Source organism: Schistocerca americana, chromosome 1 (genome assembly GCF_021461395.2).
Source record: "Schistocerca americana isolate TAMUIC-IGC-003095 chromosome 1, iqSchAmer2.1, whole genome shotgun sequence".
Taxonomy (NCBI): Eukaryota; Metazoa; Arthropoda; class Insecta; order Orthoptera; family Acrididae; genus Schistocerca; species Schistocerca americana.
Genome location: NC_060119.1, coordinates 1,014,684,559 through 1,014,708,134, shown reverse-complemented (window position 1 = coordinate 1,014,708,134; position 23,576 = coordinate 1,014,684,559). Strand labels below are relative to the sequence as shown.

Here is a 23,576-nt window from a genome sequence, read left to right as displayed (position 1 = left end):
GAAGTCCAGGAATACGGCATCAAACTGCTCGCCAGTGTCTACGGCACTGCGAATTTCTTGGGCAAATAGGGCGAGCTGAGTTTCACATGATCTCTGTTTGCGGAATCCATGTTGGTTATGATGAAGGAGATTTGTATTACCTAAGAACGTCATAATACGAGAACACAAAACATGTTCCATTATTCTACAACAGATTGACGTAAGCGAAATAGGCCTATAATTATTCGCATCTGATTTATGACCCTTCTTGAAAATGGGAACGACCTGCGCTTTCTTCCAGTCGCTAGGTACTTTACGTTCTTCCAGCGATCTACGATAAATTGCTGATAGAAAGGGGGCAAGTTCTTTAGCATAATCACTGTAGAATCTTAAGGGTATCTCGTCTGGTCCGGATGCTTTTCCGCTACTAAGTGATAGCAGTTGTTTTTCAATTCCGATATCGTTTATTTCAATATTTTCCATTTTGGCGTCCGTGCGACGGCTGAAGTCAGGGACCGTGTTACGATTTTCCGCAGTGAAACAGTTTCGGAACACTGAATTCAGTATTTCTGCCTTTCTTCGGTCGTCCTCTGTTTCGGTGCCATCGTGGTCAACGAGTGGCTGAATAGGGGATTTAGATCCGCTTACCGATTTTACATATGACCAAAACTTTTTAGGGTTCTTGTTTAGATTGTTTGCCAATGTTTTATGTTCGAATTCGTTGAATGCTTCTCTCATTGCTCTCTTTACGCTCTTTTTCGCTTCGTTCAGCTTTTCCTTATCAGCTATGATTCGACACTTATGCTTAGTATCTCACGAAAACTGCTTCTCCGAATTCAAGGCAATTCCTACGATGGACCAGAAATTTCTTTATTATTTAGTTCGCAACAGATAAACAAGCTAGTTAACAGCACAACATAATAATTATGTAACGGCAACTACAATGTTGTATTATTATCAGGTTAGTGCACAGTTTCGAAGGGTTTCTCAATAAGTTTAATAAACACAACAGATACGCATAACACAGACTAAAGTTATCAGTAATATATTCTCCTTCACTATTTTGCAACAATTAGTCAACGCTGGTGCAGACTTCGTGACTGTAGAAATCAAATGGTTTTGAGGCGAAGGACTCGTGGAGTCATGGTCCGGACGCATTTTCATCCGGAAAGAAAGTTCCTTCAAGATTGTTCGATAGAGAGCGAAAAAGGAAGAAATCTGAGGGCGCAAGATCGGATGAAAAAGATGGATGCAGAATGACTTGCCAACCCAACATCTCTTCTTTGTCGGGTTGCCAGATTGTGGGCGAGTGTTATCGTGGAATAGCATCATTTCATGCAGTCCTCCAGGTTGTTGGTTTTGGAATGCGTCTGCGAGATGTCTCAGTTGTTGACAACATATGTCGGAAGTGATGATTACACCTTGGTGAAGCAATTAGTAGTACACCACACCGTCGCTATTCCACCAGACGCATAAGGTTACCTTCTGTGGATACCCCTAGGTCTTTGTACTGGGAGTCGCTACTTTGTTTGGGCTCAACCCTTCCTTTTTTTTCCTTATATTAAAGACACCATTTCTCTTCGCCAGTAACGATACGGGATACGAATGGTCAGTGTTGTTTACTAGCCAATTGATTACGAGCAAGCAGAGATACACATGTAGCCACCCAGCGATTTTTGTGATTTTTCGCTTAGTGAATGCGATACCTACCAATTTTTGAACCCTCCCCAGTGAGTGCAAATGTCGCATGAAATGATCATATTTCTTCATATTTGCCATTTGACGAGTACTCTGACGTGGAATATTATGGATTAATGCATTTAAACGATCTTCATCGATCCCCAAAGGTGTTCCTGAACGTGGAGAACCACTAACGTCGAAACGAACGAGAAAACCATTTTTTCCTGTACTCTGTCCATTATCCCCACACACTGTGTAAATGTTTGTGGCTGCCTCCACTGCTTTCACCTCTATATTGAACTCAAACAGAAGGATATGTTGTAAATGTTCCGATTATTTCATTTGGCACTCCAGTTTCTAGAGTCCACAGCTCGACTCACTATCTCTAAATGACAAAATGACAACATCTAAACTGAAATAGCGATAGTGAACTACAAATAAAAAATGACAAGCGACAAATAAACCCATAGCAAACGAAATATCAACAAGCAAAACAAAAACACAACGAACTTCTGCACCAACGTATAGTTATTAATAGTGGTAGGGGTCAAACACAAAACACTGACACCTTGAAGGCTTCCAATTGCTGTCAATTAAGACTTAAGTGATCCAGCAATCAAGTGATTTTCAAACTGGAAGTATAGTGCACACAGTTAAACTTGGTTGAGTTTAAGTGGGTGTAGGGTATTGGTGAAGCAAGTGTCTGCACTACTTTACGCACAGTGGTAGTGCAGAGGAGGCATGCTTTGTAACAAGTGTCTGCCCTCAATATGGAGAGTTAGCTTTCGTTTCTGAGAATCTGAGAAGGTGTTGTTAGTAGCACTTTGGATGCACTGAGCATTCCATCATCGTCCTACGAAAAAAGTTTGTTAGAAATAAGCAGGACCAAATATCTCATTAACTCATTAGTTCGTGGTTTAATGAAATATCTTTGCTCTTTCGTCATCTTAACAATAAATGTGCCCAAAGAAAATTCCTTTTCATTATAAACGTTAGTAAGGGGCTCATTTTGATGACTGCGGAGCGAGAGATAGGTGCAGAATAGCTAATACCTGATTATACTCAGCGGTAATGGTCTCCAAATTGATGTGAACACCAGAAGCACAGTATGAAGAAGAATCACATTTTTTTAAGGTAAGGTACTATAAGGAGGGTGTATAAAATAGACTCCGATTAGGCGGGTAAATTCCAACGTGATATACCGACCAATAATGTCGGAATACTTAACTTGTGTTGTGGAAACGCAGTAACTCCTCCGCAACCATAGGGTACAACTGTACTTCGATATGTTATTCTCGAAACAATTAACTAGGAACAAACAGAAACGTAAACCAAACGAACTGAAGATTGAGCTAGATGCCACGTGTAGTCGTAATCAACACAACAGAGCTGGAAACTTTCATTCTCATAGCGAATAAAATGTACCTCTGTGAGATTTTATAACGAACCTTAATGAAAACAGTTTTACAATGAGAAATTCCAGAAACCAGGTACATACTACATAAAACAATAGTGCGACGAGATTTTCTATCCACAGATACTGAATGTATGCAGAAATCCTAATAGTCGATCTATCTCCGTGCATGAAACAATTGGCTCTAAAAATTCAACGTACGAGTAATTTTATTCAAGCGCTTGGCACACTTCTTTTGGTTCCATTTTATTTTCGCTAACAGTAACATAAAAATTCTGTATAAATATCAGCATATATTAAAAGGAAACACATTCAGTGAATACAGGAATAAAATGCACCCTACAATTACAAAAGCTTGCTAGAATCGTAGTTTCTACGTCCATGTCCCGACACTTAGAGTAGCAATTTCATAAGCTAGAAAATGTGCAATGAAAATGTGTTACTTGAGGTGCTGATACAACTGTTTGTCCATAAAACTGAGCGTATTACATATGTTGTACTACATATATTTAGACAAATCGGATGGGAATACAATGTATGTATCTGTACGGTCCGTACCATAAAAGTTACTGTACGATGGAAGCATTATACATTACACAGTAGGGCCTATTACTTCTTTGCATTTTGTTTTCTGTCACTACAGCTGTCAGTGCAACACGCGCAAATTGCTATTACATGCAATCTGCAGTACACCTGTTATGACTGTGGCAAGCAATTATCGTAGCAGACGACAGACAGCTTAGTAATTGCAAGATTCTAGTCACTATCGATGTATTGAGACTTCTTTGCCTCCACCAGTACACATTTTTATCAACTGTCCAGTCGCCTCTGTGTGGCATAAATCTTTTCACAGTGATAACGCCGATTATAATTTCAAAATGAATGAGTACATTACCGAACACTGTTTTCATACACTGACGACGTAATTTATATTACGATATGGTAACAGGCAACTCTGCACAAGATTTATCACCGGACGATAGCGATTTTATATTTCCCCTAATATGCTACTGTAAATACTTTTATGTGAGTACATAATATAACATGATGTAGCTAGTCGTTAACAGTTACATCAGTTAACAGATTAGTGATGGCTTAGGCCTTTAATGTTGCTAATATATTATTTTATTTGGTATACAGGGAACTGATGATGGTCAGACGACTGAAACCGGTTGTGAAAATAACGTATTTTACCAGAAGCTGATAACGGTAATACGACGTTTTTCAAATATATGAGAGCTGAGGGGCAGCATCTCCTGAAAATTAAAATGTGCAGTGATTAATTACCAAATGAGGTACGTCACCCTAGATATCTCCAGTGTGGTCAGTAATGCTAACACCGACTGTGGACCTCCCTAGAAGACACTGAAAAAAAGAATGACAGCGCAGAGTTCGTTGAAGCCAGTCAGTGAAGTGCATAGTTGTATCCTTTCGAGCGAGCCGCTGATACCCGTGTAATCATCCAGAGGAAAATGAAGCTTCTCCAGAGAAAGCGGCGTGCTTCGTGGCCGAACCTTGGTTGGATTATCGACACCACTTGGGTGGTCGGACATTCTGTATGAAACTCGCCTTTCTACATTCGCGTCTCATTGCCGCCTACCGGTGGAGTGGCTCAAAGACACGCAGCTAATTAATTATTCACGGCCGCGGCCAGCTGACCACTTATCGCCGATCTGCATACGGTATGTGTTTCCTGGACGGCGTCCGGTATTTCCCAGCAAGGCTGCGACTCCGCTGCTTCCAGCATTGGGGCAGTCTTTGCTCAAATAACGCAGTAATGAAGCTTGAGGCACCAGATGCTTCTTTTTGTTTACCGTTCAGATGCTTGTTTTTTGCTTAGCGTTTAACAAATCTTCATTGTGAAAATATTACAAAAGTCATTAGCCCACTGCACTATGAGCCTAATTACAAGACTCGGATGAAAAAACCAAGCCCGTGCTGTTAAAAAAAAAAAGAAAAAAAGCTCCAGAAGATGTAGATCGAAGATTAGTGAGAGATCCCCGCACACATATATGTCGTGCTAGTTTTTCTGCAACGTCACCATTATTTCCCAATCAGGTAGCATGAAACAACTCTCATCCTACCCCTTGTAACAGAACAGAAGGGTGATAACAAGACTGTTGGTTCAAAATGGTTCAAATGGCTCTGAGCGCCATGGGACTTAACATTGAGGTCAGCAGTCCCCTAGAACTTAGAACTACTTAAACCTAACTAACCTAAGGACATCACACACATCCATGCCCGAGGCAGGATTCGAACCTGTGACCGCAGCGGTCGCGCAGTTCCAGACTGTTGGTCGTTTTTTATTTTGAAATATAACATAATCATTATTCCATAAAGTGTTTATTAATGGTTCTGCCAACAGTTGCAGTATTTATTAGGCGACTAATTTCGAACCCTTACAGGTTCATTTTCTTGCCTGGACCAGTGAAGCTGCAGCCACAGTGCCTTATCTTAAAAATAAACGCCGAGTGTCAACACATGCCCTATAAATGTTTTCAGGGTGAATGCCACAATTCACACATTCCTGTTACCAACTGTATTTCCACTTGTTTGCAGGCAAGTGTGGATTTTGGCATTCACCCTGCAAACGTTTATAGAGCGTGTGTTGCCACTCAGCATCTATTATTAAGATCAGGCACTGTGGCTGCAGCCTCAGTGGACCAGGCTTGAAAATGAACCTGTAAGGGTTCGAAACTGTATAAGTTGGCAACACACTCACACAATAAGAACACAGGTTTTCCTGTGAATACGAAAAAACAATACTGGTTCAAGAAAACAATATTGCTCCTTCCAATCACTGTTAGGACTATATGTTCTTTGGCTTTTAGGGACATTGTATTAAGAATAATCGATCACACACACGACACGGAAATGAATGTAGATTCACAAGCTCTCGAGCTATACTGGATAGCGCCAAAAGCACTGCACAGGAAGAAGCTATTGGTACAAACAACAATATATAAAAAGACGAACTCATCGCTTGCAGCAAAACTTCGTGGGGATTAAAGTGACTCTTTGCAATTCCCCAGAATTGGGGTCTTAATATTTTTTTAGGAAAATAATGAATACAGACTTGAGTGTACAAAAAAACTGCTGGTACTGAAATTTGATTTCATATTAGAAATCGTGGAAATAGAAAGTTGCTCATGAAAATTTCATAGGCACCATGGCGCCGAGCCACGTAGGACAGCCCTGCAGTCTAATTGTCCACATAATACAAACGTATGTTTGCCTTTGGTTGACTAATCTTCTGAGATACGTTGCAGAGTCATTATTGCCTCGTGTGTTCTTACATTTCTCAAATTCTCAAAATTATCTTCCTCGTGGTCCTTTTCTAGAGTTTTTCCATAGCACTGTACAAATTCGTGTCAGTATTTCTGAACCCTGACTTATTAAACCGTTAGTTCGATAATATTGACACCGGAAATTGGTGTTATTACATTATTCTTCAGGTCAGGATGTATGTCGCCTTCATTTTACATCTACTATCAAGGTGGAATTCTTTTGTCACGACTGGCTTTCCTAAAGATCTCAGTGATTGTGAGGGAATGTCGCTAAGGCAACGTCGGCTACATGTGAATCATCACACCATAATAGCGGCGAAGCAGTGAGATTGACTCAATTCCGTCGAAATATATACTCGATATAAACAAAAGTACAGGGTGTCCATAATTAACGTTCCAGTTTCATATCACTGTAGTAAGAGAACCAGTGCTCAGAACGACATCATATTTGAACAGCGTCTTCTTCACACAGGGGCCGTGCGGTTCTAGGCGCTTCAGTCTGGAACCGCGTGACGGCTACGGTCGCAGGTTCCAATCCTGTCTCGGGCATGGATGTGTGTGATGTCCTTAGGTTAGTTAGGTTTAAGAAGTTCGAAGTTCTAGGGGACTGATGACCAAGGATGTTAAGTCCCATAGTGCTCAGAGCCGTTTGAACCATTCTTCACACAGGAGGAACCAATAGTGTCAGAATATGCACACCAAAAGACGCTTAGCACATAGCCGTTCCTAAAGTTTGCGTCCGACGCCCAGCATGACTGTTTCCATGAAGGATCGCACGGTGGTGGTAAAGCTCTTTTACTAGAAAGATAACTTCGTGTCAGTAGCTGTGCAGAAGTTCGAGACACTCAAGGGTACGAAAAAAGGCATTGATCCGATGTCTGCTAAAGGTCTGAAGAAAATGATTACAAATTTCGAAAAGACAAGTTCTTTTGAAGTGTAATGTGCCAGAGGGAGGAAAGCAGTTGGTCAGACTTCTGTCGGAGATGTGGCCACAGCATTGCAGGAGGGATCGAGTGGTGGTGTGCAAACATGTAGTTCACGGGGAACCGCCCGAACGTTGAACATGCCCGCATGCACGATGCATAAAATCATACGAAACATCCCGCATTGCTATCCATACAAAATCACCCATTTACGGGAGCTTCTTGCTGCTATCCTGCCAGCTCTGGAATTCGTTGCTCGCATGGAAGTGGATAATGAATGACTATGGAGCTTTGTGTGGGTAGACGAAGTCCATTTCCGTCTCGAAGAACATGTCAATACGCACAATTGCAGAATACGGGCAACGGAAAATCTGCATGCACATCAGTTGGTACCACTTGATTGTGTAGAGGTGACCGTGTGGTGCTGGTTGACAGCAACGTTTATAGTAGTGCCGTATTTTTTCGAGGAGATGAGTCCTGCAGGTCCTGTTTCCTATTCTGTCACTGGTAAACGCTATGAGAGTCTTTTGCGCACCAACAACACTCCAATCCTTCAACAGCGCGGATTGTGTGAGTAGGTGGCGCTCCTCCGCACATTGCGCAGCCAGCGAAGCGACTTTTGCAGAGACAATTCGGAAAGGCTAGAACTATCAGTCGGCATTTCCCTACAACCTGGCCATCCAGGTTGTGTATCTGGAGTCATCTGAAAGATGTTATGTTCAGCGCTGCAGTTACGAACGTAGGTAAATTAAAGGCACGCATTGCGCAACGCATTCTGAGAGTGACCAGTACGACGCTCAGATCGGTTGTGGAACACGCTGTTTCTCGATATCAGCTTGAGGCAGAAAATAGTGGACACCATATTGAACATGTCTCATGACACTCTCACGACAACTAGACACCGATGTCATTTCGCTTTTTATGTGGTTTTTGGCTCCAGGTCAATTAAAAACCGACGTCATTGTACTTAATATGCGGTTTTTGGCCTCAGGAAAGTAAACACCGATTTTTCCCATCCGATATGTACGAACTTGCCGTTGTGGATTTGCTTACCTAACTAACGGTGTCACAACCGTTGACTGCCGAGCTTGTGCAGTCATACGCACTGAACAGTACGGATGGTGTAATACGCAGCTCAAATCGCAGCCGCGGTATTATAATTCATCTGTCATTTGTAGCCGACATAATTTACATTAAACGCTTACAACACTGTCTATTGCTACGTTTTTTTGTTCCACGACGTTTTACCCTGCGCCACAATATTCTATTCAAATTTGTCGTCATTATGAGCAATGATCTTTCTCCTCAGCGTTTCTAAATTGGGACTTTAATTATAGAGACACCGTATAAATAATTGTGTTTTCCGAAAGAAGGATCTCAACCTAGGTGTTCTGTACCCATTAGAAGTGAAAAATTCTAATGACTAAAACGCTAGAGGCGCCAGGGCTTCCAAAAATTTATTTCTTCCGATGAAACATTTCACCCATGGACCACTGACAATGTTCTTAGTAGACGAAGATTCAAATTACGAAGCTTTTTAGCAACAAAAAAAATGGTTGAAATGGCTCTGAGCACTGTGGGACTTAACTTCTGAGTTCATCAGTCCCCTAGAACTTAGAACTACTTAAACCTAACTAACCTAAGGACATCACAAACATCCATGCCCGAGGCAGGATTCGAACCTGCGACCGTAGCGGTCGCGCGGCTGCAAACTGTAGCGCCTAGAACCGCTCGGCCACTCCTGCCGGCGTTTTTTAGCAGTTGCCAATATTTTTGACAGCAGCTGTATTAGGTATGGAAATCATACCTATTGATGACACACGAAAATTTGTGCCGGACCGGGACTCGAAGATATTTGCGAATGGTCACCTTAACCATTCGGCTATCCGTACACGCTTCCAAGTCCGACCCAAACCTCCATATGCTACAGAGTGTCTATGCCCCTCGCCAATCGTAGCTTACCTGGATTCACGCAACGAGGTTAATGAAATAAACGTCTTCAACGTTCATATTATCGTCGTTTTCCCCATATAAATTTATGACATCGTCATTAGAAGATTCAAATGTTTGATTTACGTAACAGTACCTCAGTAGTAATGAAGCTAGGTTTTACCTCGACGCACCGTAGTGAGCTGGAAGTGCGACGAAGCGCGGATCTCTGCGCTGGGACTGGGTTTGTCCGTCGACCTTGACCGTGGGCGCGGCCCGCCTGGGGACGTGAGCAGCCAGCCTGCCAGTAGCGGCCATTGCCAGCGATCCGTGTGTCATGCACTGCCGTTTCTGATAGCTACCTGCCGATATTTTATGCCAAACAATTTTTCGACTTACGTGGACGAGAAAATTTGATTCTCCCCTTCCTCCTAGTCTGTTCTCTCACCTTCCGCACGTTGCTCTGTGGCTAAATGTCTGCGGCTTGCTGCGGCCAGTTATTACTTGGAAACAAAGAAAACGAACCAGCACAGCCGTATCATCAAAGAAATTTAATTCCAACCTGCTGTTTCTTGATCAGAATCATTTTATAATGTTTACTGAGACACAGAAACTATGACAATTTCCCGTGCTGCTATGCAGGCAATGCCTGATCTCAATTACCGGGTCTAAGATTTTTTTGAAACATTTCGGCTTGTTTATACTGGATAGTCAGCGGTTATGTTAAAATTTTTTATATAATAAAACGGTCTCAACCGCATAAATATGTTTATTTATTTACTGGTGACCGGTTTCGACTATTGTTCTAGTACTTTGTTGTTACCAGAGTACTGGTGACTCATTTCCCTAATCACCCCGTTATCTCACGTACGTTTAAGCGCCCTTGTGGCATTTAATGTTGTTGTCAAAGATTTATTTCAATCTATTTTTGTATTGTTCCATTGAGGTTTTTTTAATGTTTCTAGTGTTTTAAACACAACTGTAAACTGCAATGCCTCGGACCTCATGTAGCATACAATTTTAAGAATAGGAACACATCGATCTTCATACAATCATCAATGGAATTAAAGTCACCCAACCCAGTTGACATAATCTGCCTCTCTGAACACCATGTGACCACTGGTATAGGAACTAGGCCTAAGCACAATGAGAAACTCAGACAGGAGAGTACTGCAAATGTTAGAATAAGGAAAGGTTCTCATAAAAGTATAATTAAAAATAATGTAAGTATATTTCATCAAAATATTGGGAGTTTAAAGAATAAAGTAGATGAGCTTCTGGTTTGTTTAGAAGATTTAGAAGCTGAGAATGAAATAGATATACTATGCCTGTCTGAGCATCACATTGTTACTGATATGGATAAGGTAAATGTAAGTGGTTATAAGCTCTCTGCACATGTAATGAGAGAAAATTTGGAGAAAGGAGGAGTTGCCATATATGTCAAAAGTTATCATTGTGCAAAAAGTATAGAAATAAAAAAGTTTTGTGTAGAGAAACATATAGAAGCATGTGCCTGTGAGCTTAAATTAAATAAAGGCACATTTATAATTGTAACTGTATATAGGTCCCCATCAGGAAATTTTCATCTATTTCTGAAAAATTTGGACTCCTTGTTGTGCTATCTGTCAGACAGGGGGAAGCAAATTATTATTTGTGGGGATTTCAATGTAGATTCTCTGAAAGAGGGTAATAGGAAAAATGACCTTGAAGTATTACTCGGTTCTTTCAATTTGACACCCGTTATTGATTTTCCTACTCGGGTGGTAAAGGATAGCAGCTCACTGATAGATAACTTCTTTATAGACCAAGATAAGTTTAACCAGATAAATGCTCAGCCTGTTGAGAATGGTCTTTCTGATCATGGTGCACAGCTAGTTACAATATATGACATAGCTCCATTCAGCAATACTAAACAGTCCTCCAAAGTAGTACGTTCAGTCAACGATTTAACAATTGCAAATTTCAGGGAAAGCCTACAGCAGTTAGACTGGGATGAGGTGTACCGTGAACCTGATGCCAATTTAAAATATAATTTATTTCATGACATTTTTGTAAATGCATTTGAAAACTGCTTCCCCAAGAAAATAGTTAAATATACTCGTAAGAAACCTTGTAACAAACCATGGCTTACTAAGGGTATAAAAATATCTTGTAACCGGAAAAGGGAAATGTATCTGACAGCAAGAAAGAGTAGTGACCCAGAAACTATCAAAAATTATAAAAACTACTGTGTTATATTAAGGAAAGTTATCAAAAAATCCAGGAGTATGTGTATCATGTCTGAAATCAGCAACTCTGATAATAAAATTAAAACAATTTGGAATATTATTAAAAGAGAAACAGGTCAACCAAGAGCAGAGGAAGACAGTATTATCATCAAATTGAATGAAAACTTTACAAACAAAAAGTCAGAAGTTGAAAATATTTTTAATAATCATTTTCTAAATGTTGTGGATATAGTAGGATCCAGGTGTTCATTAGAAGATGCTAGGCTGTTAATGGAAGAGGCCATACCTATGCAATTCGATACAATTGAAATCTCACCCACTTCTCCCTCTGAAATTAGGAAAATAATAAACTTGCTTAAAAGCAAAACCTCACATGGAATTAATGGCATTTCCAGCAAAATACTAAAAGCTTGTTCTCAACAGATAAGTAAGATTCTCAGCCACCTGTGTAATAGCTCTCTGGAACAGGGCATTTTCCCTGATAGACTGAAATATGCTATTGTTATACCTTTGCATAAAAAGGGGGATAGATCTGATGTCAACAATTACCGTCCAATCTCCCTTCTAACAGCTTTATCCAAAATTTTTGAGAAAGTAATGTATTCAAGAGTAGCTTCACATATCTGTAAAAATGAAGTACTAACAAAATGTCAGTTTGGTTTCCAGAAAGGTTTTTCAACAGAAAATGCCATATATGCTTTCACCAGTCAAATTTTCAATGATCTGAATAACCGAACACCTCCCATTGGGATTTTTTGTGATCTCTCAAAGGCTTTTGATTGTGTAAATCATGAAATTCTGCTAGACAAGCTCAAGTATTGTGACATGAATGGGACAGTGCACAAATGGTTTAATTCATACCTAACTGGAAGAGTGCAGAAAGTTGAAATAAGTAGTTCTCGTAACATGCAAAGATCAGCACATTCCTCAAACTGGGGAACTATCAAGAATGGGGTTCCACAAGGGTCAGTCTTGGGTCCTTTGTTGTTCTTAATATATATTAATGACTTGCCATTCTATATTCATGAAGAGGCAAAGTTAGTTCTCTTTGCTGATGATACAAGTATAGTAATCACACCTGAGAAACAAGAATTAACTGATGAAATTGTCAATACTGTCTTTCAGAAAATTACTAAGTGGTTCCTTGTAAACGGACTCTCACTGAATTTTGATAAGACACAGTACATACAGTTCCGTACAGTGAATGGTATGACGCCATTAATAAATATGGACCTTAATCAGAAGCATATAGCTAAGGTAGAATATTCCAAATTTTTAGGTATGTCCATTGATGAGAGATTAAATTGGAAGAAACACATTGATGATCTGCTGAAACGTATGAGTTCAGCTACTTATGCAATAAGGGTCATTGCAAATTTTGGTGATAAACATCTTAGTAAATTAGCTTACTACGCCTATTTTCACTCATTGCTTTCATATGGCATCATATTTTGGGGTAATTCATCACTGAGGAATAAAGTATTTATTGCACAGAAGCGTGTAATCAGAATAATAGCTGGAGTCCACCCAAGATCATCCTGCAGACATTTATTTAAGGATCTAGGGATATTCACAGTAGCTTCTCAGTATATATACTCTCTTATAAAATTTGTTATTAACAACCAAACCCAATTCAAAAGTAATAGCAGTGTGCATAACTACAATACTAGGAGAAAGGACGATCTTCACTATTCAAGATTAAATCTAACTTTGGCACAGAAAGGGGTGAATTATACTGGCACTAAAGTCTTTGGTCACTTACCAAATAGTATCAAAAGTCTGACAGATAACCAACAAGTATTTAAGAAGAAATTAAAAGAATTTCTGAGTAACAACTCCTTCTACTCCATAGAGGAATTTTTAGATATAAATTAAGAAAAAAAATATTAAAAAAATAAAAAAATAAATAAAAATAAAAAAACACAAAAAAATAAAGTTGTTATATCAACTTAAGTATGTTGTTAAATTAACCTAATTATGTCATGTATTGGAAAATTTGACTCGTTCCACATCATTACGAAATATCGTATTCATGATCCATGGAACTAGTATTAATCTAATCTAATCCTAATCTAATCTAATCTAATCACCATGGTTATGGATATTTTCTCGCCATCTATACCAGACATATCTTATGCACTTCTCCCTATATACGGGCACAAACGTTTTATATCTTAGTATTCTTTCATCGCAACACATTTTAGTAGTTAAAGGCCACATTTATTTTGAAGACAATTGTGACTAGAATAATTTCCAACGAATAATAACCATTTCTTTTTCTGACCGGTTGTAGTAACATATCCAACTTGATGGTGGTACCTTGGTTGCTGGCGCGCCAAAGAGTGTAGGTCAATATTGATGCATCAGTCGTAATATATCGATTTTCAGAACATTACCACGGATACTGGTGACTTCACTGCTAATTATCTTTGCCTCATGGTTGTTACACACAGGGCTCTACAGACGACAACATGCGTATCCTTACAAGTTAATAGCTTATTTTCTTTATTCTTATTCAATTGTAAGTTTTATCGAACCCGGGACCCCGTGATCCTGAGGCAGCATTTATTTAACTTTTTTTACACCCAGTGCCTGACAGTGATTTAAGGCTGGAGCCGGTGGGTGGAGCTTCCGCTATTTAAGCGATGTAAACTGCATGTCATGCAGCAGTGGGTGTATGCCTCTTAGAGTGGCGCCTGTTCCTCGCGAGGTTCAGCAGCCTTAGCTATCTTTCGTTTACGGGTTTGCTGATGTGCAATGTTTATTTTTGTGATTCCAGTGTACAGTCCTCTAAGTACATTCATGTTACTGTCGTCCTAGAGTAAGTGGTCTGATGAAGACCAGTGGTCGAAACCAGACACCATTAGCAAATAAAAAACTTTTATATGGTTCGGACAGTTTTATTGTGTAAAAAATTACCAGATCGCTCATGGGCTACTACTGCCGGACACTGCTTAGATAGCAAACAGATCTGGTTGATGTTCGTTATCACATCTACGCACTGAGGCGATGGTTTACTTTCTCAACTGAGTGTCGTAGATGCTGACCCTACGACTTATCTTAGAAGACAGGTTAAGTAAACGCAAACTTACTTTTATAGCTTTTGTAGATTTGGAGGAGGCTTTACGCAGTGTCGACTGGAATACTCTCTTTGAAATACTGAAGATACCAGGGGTAAACTACAGGGAGAAAAAGGTTATATAAACCTCGTACAGAAAGCAGACGGAAGTTATGAGAGACGAAGGAGATGAAAAGGAAGCACTGGTTGAGAAGCGAGTGAGACATAGTTGCAGCCGGCCGAAGTGGCCGAGCGGTTCTAGGCGCTACAGTCTGGAGCCGCGCGACCGCTACGATCGCAGGTTCGAATCCTGCCTCGGGCATGGATGTGTGTGATGTCCTTAGGTTCGTTAGGTTTAAGTAGTCCTAAGTTCTAGGGGACTGATGACCTCAGAAGTTAAGTCCCAAAGTGCTCAGAGCCATTTGAATCATAGCTGTAGCCTATCACCGATGTTATTCAAACTGTACATTGAGCAAGCAGTAAAGGAAACAAAAGAAAAAAATTGGAGAACGAATTAAAAGCTAGGGAGAAGAAATAAAAACTCTGAAGTTGACATTGACATTGTAATTCTGTCAGAGATCGCAAATGACTTGGAAGAGTAGTTGAACGGAATGGAGAGCGTCCTGAAAGAAGGATATAAGATGAACATCAACAAAAGCAAAGCAAATATATGCAATGAAGACGATACTGACAGAATAAGATTAGGAAACGAGACATCAAAAGTAGTACATGAGTTTTTCTATTTGGAAACTAAAATAGCTGATGATGTCAAAGGTAAAGAGAATTTAAAATGTAGACTGGCAATGGTAATAATGGCGTTTCTGAAGAAGAGGCATTTGTTGGCATTGATTTCAGTGTTAGGAAGTCTTTATGAAGGTATTTGTCTGGAGTGTAGCCTTAATTTGTCTGGACTGTAGCCTGGTATGAAAGTGAAATGTGAATGATGCACATTTCAGACAAGAAGAAACTCGAACCTTTTGAAATGAGGCGCTAAAGAAGAATGCTGAACATTGGATGGGTACATCATGTAACCAATGAGGAAGCACTTATAAAAGTTGGCGAGAAAAGAAAAGTGTGGCATAACTCTACTACAAGGGAGGGATCGGTTTATAGGACACATTATGAGACATCAAGGGATCACCAGTTCAGTATTGGAGAAAAATGCTGGGGGTAAAAAACATACCGGGAGACAAAGAGATGAATACAGCAAGCAGATTCAGGACGTAGGGTGCAACCGTTATTCAGATACGACGTTTGCACAAGGTGAAGTAGCGTGGAGAGCTGCATCAAACCAGTTTTCGGAGTGTAGACAACAACAGATCTCGGTGCCGAAATTTTTGGAACTTACTTCCCTCATGAACCATGGACCTTGCCGTAGGTGGGGAGGCTTGCGTGCCTCAACGATACAGATAGCCGTACCGTAGGTGCAACCGCAACGGAGGCGTATCTGTTGACAGGCCAATTCTCTTCTTGTCTAAACTATTTATCGTCCACGTTTCACTTCCATACATGGCTACACTCCATACAAATACTTTCAGAAACGACTTCAAATTCTGAAGGTGGCAGGGGTAAAATACAGGGAGCGAAAGGCTATTTACAATTCGTACAGAAAGCAGATGGCAGTTATAAGAGTCGAGGGACAAGAAAGGGAAGCAGTGGTTGGCAAGGGAGTGAGACAGGGTTGTAGCCTATCCCCGATGTTATTCAATCTGTATATTGAGCAAGCAGTAAAGGAAACAAAAGAAAAATTCGGAGTAGGTATTAAAATCCATGGAGAAGAAATAAAAACTTTGAGGTTCGCCGATGACATTGTAATTCTGTCAGAGACAGCAAAGGACTTGGAAGAGCAGTTGAACAGAATGGACAGTGTCTTGAAGGGAGGGTATAAGATGAACATCAACAAAAGCAAAACGAGGATAATGGAATGTAGTCGAATTAAGTCGGGTGGTGCTGAGGGAATTAGAGTACGAAATGAGACACTTAAAGTAGTAAAGGAGTTTTGCTATTTGGGTAGCAAAATAACTGATGATGGTTGAAGTAGAGAGGATATAAAATGTAGAATGGCAATGGCAAGGAAAGTGTTTCTCAAGAAGAAAAATTTGTTAACATCGAGTATAGATTTAAATGTCAGGAAGTCGTTTCTGAAAGTATTTGTATGGAGTGTAGCCATGTATGGAAGTGAAACGTGGACGATAAATAGTTTAGGCAAGAAGAGAATAGAAGCTTTCAAAATGTGGTGCTACAGAAGAATGCTGAATATTAGATGGGTAGATCACATAACTAATGAGGAGGTATTGAATAGAATTGGGGAAAAGAGGAGCTTGTGGCACAACGTGACTAGAAGAAGGGACCGGTTGGTAGGACATGTTCTGAGACATCAAGGGATCACCAATTTAGTATTGGAGGGCAGCGTGGAGGGTAAAAATCGTAGAGGGAGACCAAGAGATGAATACACTAAGCAGATTCAGAAGGAAGTAGGCTGCAGTACGTACTGGGAGATGAAGAAGCTTGCACAGGATAGAGTAGCATGGAGAGCTGCATCAAACCAGTCTCTGGACTGAAGACCACAACAACAACAACGACTGCAACATAGACTACTATGTTTATCGACTGAATTAGACGTAGATTCGAAGGTAGAAATAATCTTCCAAATAACTGTACATTCCTCCGTCGACGTCCTTTATACAGAACACGGTATTGCGTCACGCAAACAGACAAAGAAATTCTTCTATCATGTAAACAATACTGTTATTTATCGCTTGTTCTATCATTCAGTATTTTAATTAGTTAATCTGTGAGGTGGCGTATTGTCTATAACACTGGACTTGCATTTTACAGAATAGGGCCGAGTACGGGCGAGCAGCTTTAGCTCTTCTGTGGTATTCCTAAATAATTTAAAGACAAATCTGGAACGGTGTCTTTGAAAAGACCGTGAACCTTTTGTTTCCCTGTTATTGTGCGACACGAACTTGTGTTCTTCCCCAGCCTGTCGTCGAAGGGATGTTTTATCATAGCCTTTCTTTTTGTAATTAACTTCCCACATGTACTCTGCTGTAACACACCTCCTTTCCGACAGCTAAAAATAGTAGAAATTTTTTTGAAACCTTGGGGGGGAGCGTGATGTTACTGATGTGATGTTGCTGATGACAACTGATCACCTTGTTAACTTTTACAGACGCCGTTTAGCATGTGTCCCTTGAACTAAGAATGGTATGTTTTATGCATACTGGGTTCAAAAAATGGCTCTGAGCACTATGGGACATAACATCTGTGTCATCAGTCCCCTAGAACTTAGAACTACTTAAACCTAACTAACCTAAGGACGTGACACACATCCATGCCCGAGGCAGGATTCGAACCTGCGACCATAGCGGTCACGCGGTTCCAAACTGAAGCGCCTAGAACCGCACGGCCACACCGGCCGGCATGCGTACTGGGACTCCATATTTTAGTCACAGTGATATGCACAGCCCAGTGTCATAAGAGGGAAAGAAGCAGTTGCATGATCTGCGCACTAACATGACCTCAGACCGTTTGACCTCTATGGGAGCAGGCGTGTGAATAAACGTACAATGTTTATTTCAAAAGCAGAGACAGCTTATGAGTGTAACGTGAAAACCCGCGAAACGGTGAGGCAACGCTCGGAATAGTTTTAAAGATCATGATTACACAAGGCCACGCCTGTGTGGATGGAAGAAGACTTTTCAACATTTTAAATGCGTTAATGACAAGGTGCACAGCTCGTATGAACTGAAAACAGAAAACAATAATAATGAAGAAGCAAAGCACTTCAGTATATTAGTGGACGGCGATATTACTGCATTTGGAAGTGTGGGCGCTTCGGTCGGCGTATTGGGAGTTTTTATCGTGATGTTTCGCGAGAATACGCTGAGCCACTTGGTAGGATATGCACAACCATTCACAATGCGAAGGGTTTTCTTAACCACCACTGTAACTGTTTACCGTAAAGTCAGCGGGTGTTTCCGATAGCGGCCACTGGGGGCCAAGTGCAATAATAACATCGTCGTGTAGCATGTGCCTAAACGATATTTTTCCTTGTTTTGGTGGGAGGAAACAACACCAAGTACGAGTAATTTTTTCGTACAACGTGGTCATAGCCTCGGAAACTCAGATCCATTTACTTACGAATGCAAATTGAGGGAACTGTATTCTTTTATGTCATTTTCTTGCTCTAAGTAAACCAGTAATTTCATTTCAGTGCTGCTATGGGATCTAGTAGATATATTCTTTCCTTTTTTTGTAAATGCTATGTTTGACAGGTATGTCACTAGGGCAAATGACAGAAAGGATTAGACATCGCAGTGACAGGAAGAAATAGGTACCTCGACAATATAGGATACATTAATAGTTGCGGGAAATAAGAGATACTTCGTGTTTAAAGCTCGTTTACAATGTGCATTAGTTACCACGACCGAACGACAAGCTTCTTTCGCCGACTAAAGGCTGTCCCATACTAGATATTCGGTCTACCACTGCCGTATCTGAGGACATAATCCATTCTCCGCCATAATTGAAGCTATACAAATTCTCATTTATGCATTTCATTGTACTTGTCCTCTGGACCAAAACGGTTCAAATGGCTCTGAACGCTATGGGACGTAACTTCTGAGGTCATCAGTCCCCTAGAACTTAGAACTACTTAAACCTAACTAACCTAAGGACACCACACACATCCATGCCCGAGGCAGGATTCGAACCTGTGACCGCAGCGGTCGCGTGGTTCCAGACCCTCTGGACCACTAAGTCGATGTACGTTTGATGAATCTTAAACGAAAGAAATTTAAATTAACATGAGAGAGAATAAAATTTATGTACTGTAACAACAGAACAATACGTGTGGTCAGTAAATTACATGAACAGGATATGTTGTACGGAGGTAGCGCATTTGCACACTAATGTAACAATCTTGAAAGTACACCAACAATTAGAATGTATTTTCCATTACGCAGAGCAATAAATAACGAGCAGCTCGCCAGGTCGTGACGGCTTTAGTGAAGTCTATTGCCAATCGTGCCTTCCTCCGCCTTACGGCATCATGTAAATGCTGTGTGGAGGGGCATGTGGTCACCACATCGCTCTAAACGTCGTTTTGCAGACTTCCCAGACCGTGAAGCCGCTACTATTTGGTGAAATAGCTCCTCAGTTAACATCACGAGCCGAGTGCACTCTGTAACAGTCCTCCCAACAAGGAAAAATACTAGGCAATACCGGGAATCGAACTCGGATCATCCGCATGACAGCCATCTGTGCTGACCACTCAGTTACGAAGGAGGATAAAGCACTAAATTGGGAAATAATTTTTTTGTAAATGCAACAAACCATCAATGAATCTTTGAAATTTCTGAGGGTTCACATTCAACGGTGGCCAAAGTCTTCCTATTAAAGGATGCCGATTTCTCTGGCAGTTCTGACTGCGAAGCGACGACACACACGAAAAGATAATACGGGAGAGTTGAGATCAGTTGCGGCATGAGACAAGTAAACGCTAAATGCCTCATGGATTTGAGGCAGCTGACTCAGCTACTTTTTCACCACACTTATGATGCAACAGAACTGGCGATGTTATTATAAAGCATTGTAATTCTTCCTGAAGTAACTAACTGAGATACGGAATTTATTTACAAGACACACAGTCTCCTCGGCGGGTGCTATGAACGTATCGGATATTGTCACTAGTTCTTACATATGCGTAGATAACGTAATGGGAGGCGAAATTACTCGGTTATAAGTGTATTTACACATACGTTTCTCATAAATAGTTTGTATTGGTCGAGTGTTCAGTGCTAAATTTGTCTACGGTTTTTCGTCCAACATTCTTTCGACTGGTGTGATGCTACCAGTATTTTCTTCGCTTTCTTTCTCAAGCTTCCTACTTCTGCTTGGATGGTCCGTTAACATTCCTTTCACTTCGTAATGCGTATCTAAATATTCTTCTTCCTCTAAATCGTTACAATTTGTATACTACCCCTCATTCACAAAAAATTGCTTACCTAAACCTACGGTATATCGTGCCCGTGCGGCATAGACATGGAAAATCTCGTTCGCCTCTTGGCGTCTCCCGCGTAGCCAGCAGTCACAGTACTCAAATGTGAAAGCATGTTCGAAAGCATCTTTGGCGTCAGGAATACTCTACACTAATAAATTACGCATGCCCAGTCCTTGGCACAGATCACGCATATAAACTGCAGGTAGGGACAATCCCACGCCTTTAGCCGAACTCCAAAAATATGAAAAGCCTTCTAATCCATCATTGTTATGACAACTTTGTGTGTAGTCCATACTGTAGTGACGTTTCATGGACCACTGCCGTGTCTATAAACTTTGGTTTCTTCCTTCCACGTATCTGGTCGCACAGTGGTGCAGTCACATGCAGTGTTTAGTTTCACATCCTCATTCTTGTAGGGGAGCCACACTGATCAATTACTGTGAACTTTCGATACGTCAGAGTCTGATGGTGACGAGGAGTAGTCATCTTCTAAGCATCTATTATAAGTAATTTCTAGCGTATTCTGTTATAATAATTATGTTGCATTAGTGTGTCTGTAATCAGCGGTTTCCTTTTTCTTAAAAAAAAAAAAAGCGTCGACAAGAAAAGGATAGACGTTCTTATGAAATTCTACATCTAAATCTACAACAATATTCTGCAAAACAGTTTGAAGTACATGGCAGACGGGGTACTCCCCATTGTGCCACTTGATAGGACTTGTTCCCATTCCATTCACGTGTGGAGCGTGGGGAGATTGGTTGTTTGAGTGCATCTGTGCGCACTGTAATGTCTAATCTCATCTTCGCGATCCCTACGGGAGCGATCAGCATGGGGTTGTAGTAAATTACTGGATTCCTCACATAATGTTGCTTCTTGACTCACAAATAAGGGCTCTTACATAAGAACTTTGCCAACTTACCTGTCTTTTTTCTCTTAGAGTTGATTTGTTACACAAACAGCTTTACTACAAGTTTCCTGTTTCTATCTACGTAAAGTAGCGGATATTATCCAAAGCACTTCCCTTTTGTATGTTTATTTTCCCATTGTTGTATTAGGCTGAGTGAGGTTCAAGTTCACGTCCAGCCATGCTGATGTTGGTATGTCTGTAGCTCCTCTAAACTAATTCAGACAAATGCCGGGATGGATGCTTCCTTCCCACGTCCAGCTGAACTGTTGTTCCAACGCTCGGTGCTGGAGACGTTAAATCGATTCTGCTAATCTGACATCGTGAGTGTTGTAGGAGACGATCTTTAAATATAGTCGTCTTTAGGAAAACTTTTTCTTTGCCAAGGTAGCAAGGAATGGCACTCCGCTTACAATTTTTGTCACTTAAATGACCATCTTCAGACCGTGTTCTATAAAGCAGTGTCTACATAGACTACTGAAGCAGGACGCATTGTCACAATCATGTTTACAATTGCAAACTCAAAATTGTGTTTCCCAAATGGTTCAAATGGCTCTGAGCACTATGGGACTTAACATCTGAGGTCATCAGTCCCCTAGAACGTAGAACTACTTAAACCTAACTAACCTAAGGACATCACACACATCCATGCCCGAGGCAGGATTCGAACCTGCGACCGTTGCGGTCGCGCAGTTCCAGACTGCAGCGCCTAGAACCGCTCGGCCACAAAGGCCGGCAATTGTGTTAACAGCATTACGTATTTACAATATACACGTATTTTGAGTTTGGAACTGTAAACATGATTATCACAAAGCTTCTTGCTTCAGTAGTCGCTGTAGACACTGCTTTCTGTCATATGATCTGAAGATGGCCATTTAACAGGGCGAAACTAGCAATCGGTATACCCTTCATTCTAATATTGGCAAATAAAAAGTTTTCCTAAAGAAGACTACAGCAGCACATTAAACCGAACCTGCTGCCTTTACTTTCAAACACAGACAACACGATTAGGCCTAAAACTTGTAATTAAACGCTGCAGTCTGGAATGACGGCGGCCAGTTGCAGTGTTACAGCACTGCGAGTCGTTTGCGGCAGTTGTCCTTTCTCCACCGACAGCTCACACGGTTTGTAAACCACTTGACACACTGGCACGGAGCAGCAGCCACTATCGAGTGCTCAGCATTACGCAAGAGCTACGCAGCGAGAAAGCGCGCTACGTCACGTAGAACACGGACACACGTATTAAATGCCTGCGAAGAGTTGCTAATTGGCGACCACTTTGCTGTTCACTAGGGCTGGAGAGTGTCTATCTCAAAGTCGAAGGTTAAGTCTCCGAGTGAAGAACTGATCTCTCAGCTGGTATCACTGTGAAAATATATGGCAAATACTACAGCTGAATCGTAGCTGACGGCTGGAAAACGCTAGCAGTAATGTAACTACAGCTGCAGCGTCACACGCCAGAATCGCCACAGGGTGCACGCAGGCGGTATCTCACCTGCAAGCACGTAGGCTGCGGCAGCGGCGGCAGTAGCAGGTAGCGCAGGCGTTGCCATGGCGAGGCGTGGCGAGGTGAGGCGTTGCAGCGGGACTCCGCGCCGCCGCCGCCTGCTACGTTTTATATACGACGGACAGCGCCAAGGACGCGCCGCTGCCGGATGGCCAGCGACCGCCGCCCCCGCTTCTGCTGCCGCCGCGGCTTTTCCTGGCTTCCCTAACGGCACACAGGGCGACGAACCGTACGCCATCTCGTGACAGCTCTCTCTTTCCCCAATTTATTTGGCTTCGATCAGCAAGTCATTAAGGCACAAACGATCTACATAAAATGTAGCTTAAAGATGAGCAAAGCAAAACAATGAAATTCTGGCTTCTCCAAACAATGTTCCCGCTCGTGCACAGAAGTAGCACTGAAGTCGTGAGACCTCTTTTCTTGCCGTGACACTGTGAATGGATTGCCAGTCAACTGGCCAAGGCTCACTACGCTATTAACTCCTTAACCAATAACCACCTATGAGATTCTTGGCCCAGTATTCGAGCCAAATATTACTATCACGATGGTGGACCGTCGTACGTATGCTAAGCGAAATGCAAAAACACGGGCCTAGCCCGCTATATGCCGGTCGCGACTTTTGACGTGACTTTTGACGTACCACTCCCCCTCCCCCCCCCC

At 41.3% G+C, this 23,576-nt stretch overlaps 1 protein-coding gene across 1 annotated transcript in view; it reads right to left on the bottom strand.

The window, feature by feature from the left end:
* The window catches only part of LOC124595998, a 107,390-nt gene extending 84,236 nt beyond the window's left edge, over positions 1-23,154 (bottom strand). Inside the window, exon 1 of the mRNA XM_047134948.1 lies at positions 22,905-23,154. Within this exon, the coding sequence (XP_046990904.1) occupies positions 22,905-23,154 (250 nt within the window). The remainder of the gene's footprint in view (positions 1-22,904) is intronic.
* Positions 23,155-23,576: the final 422 nt, after the last annotated feature.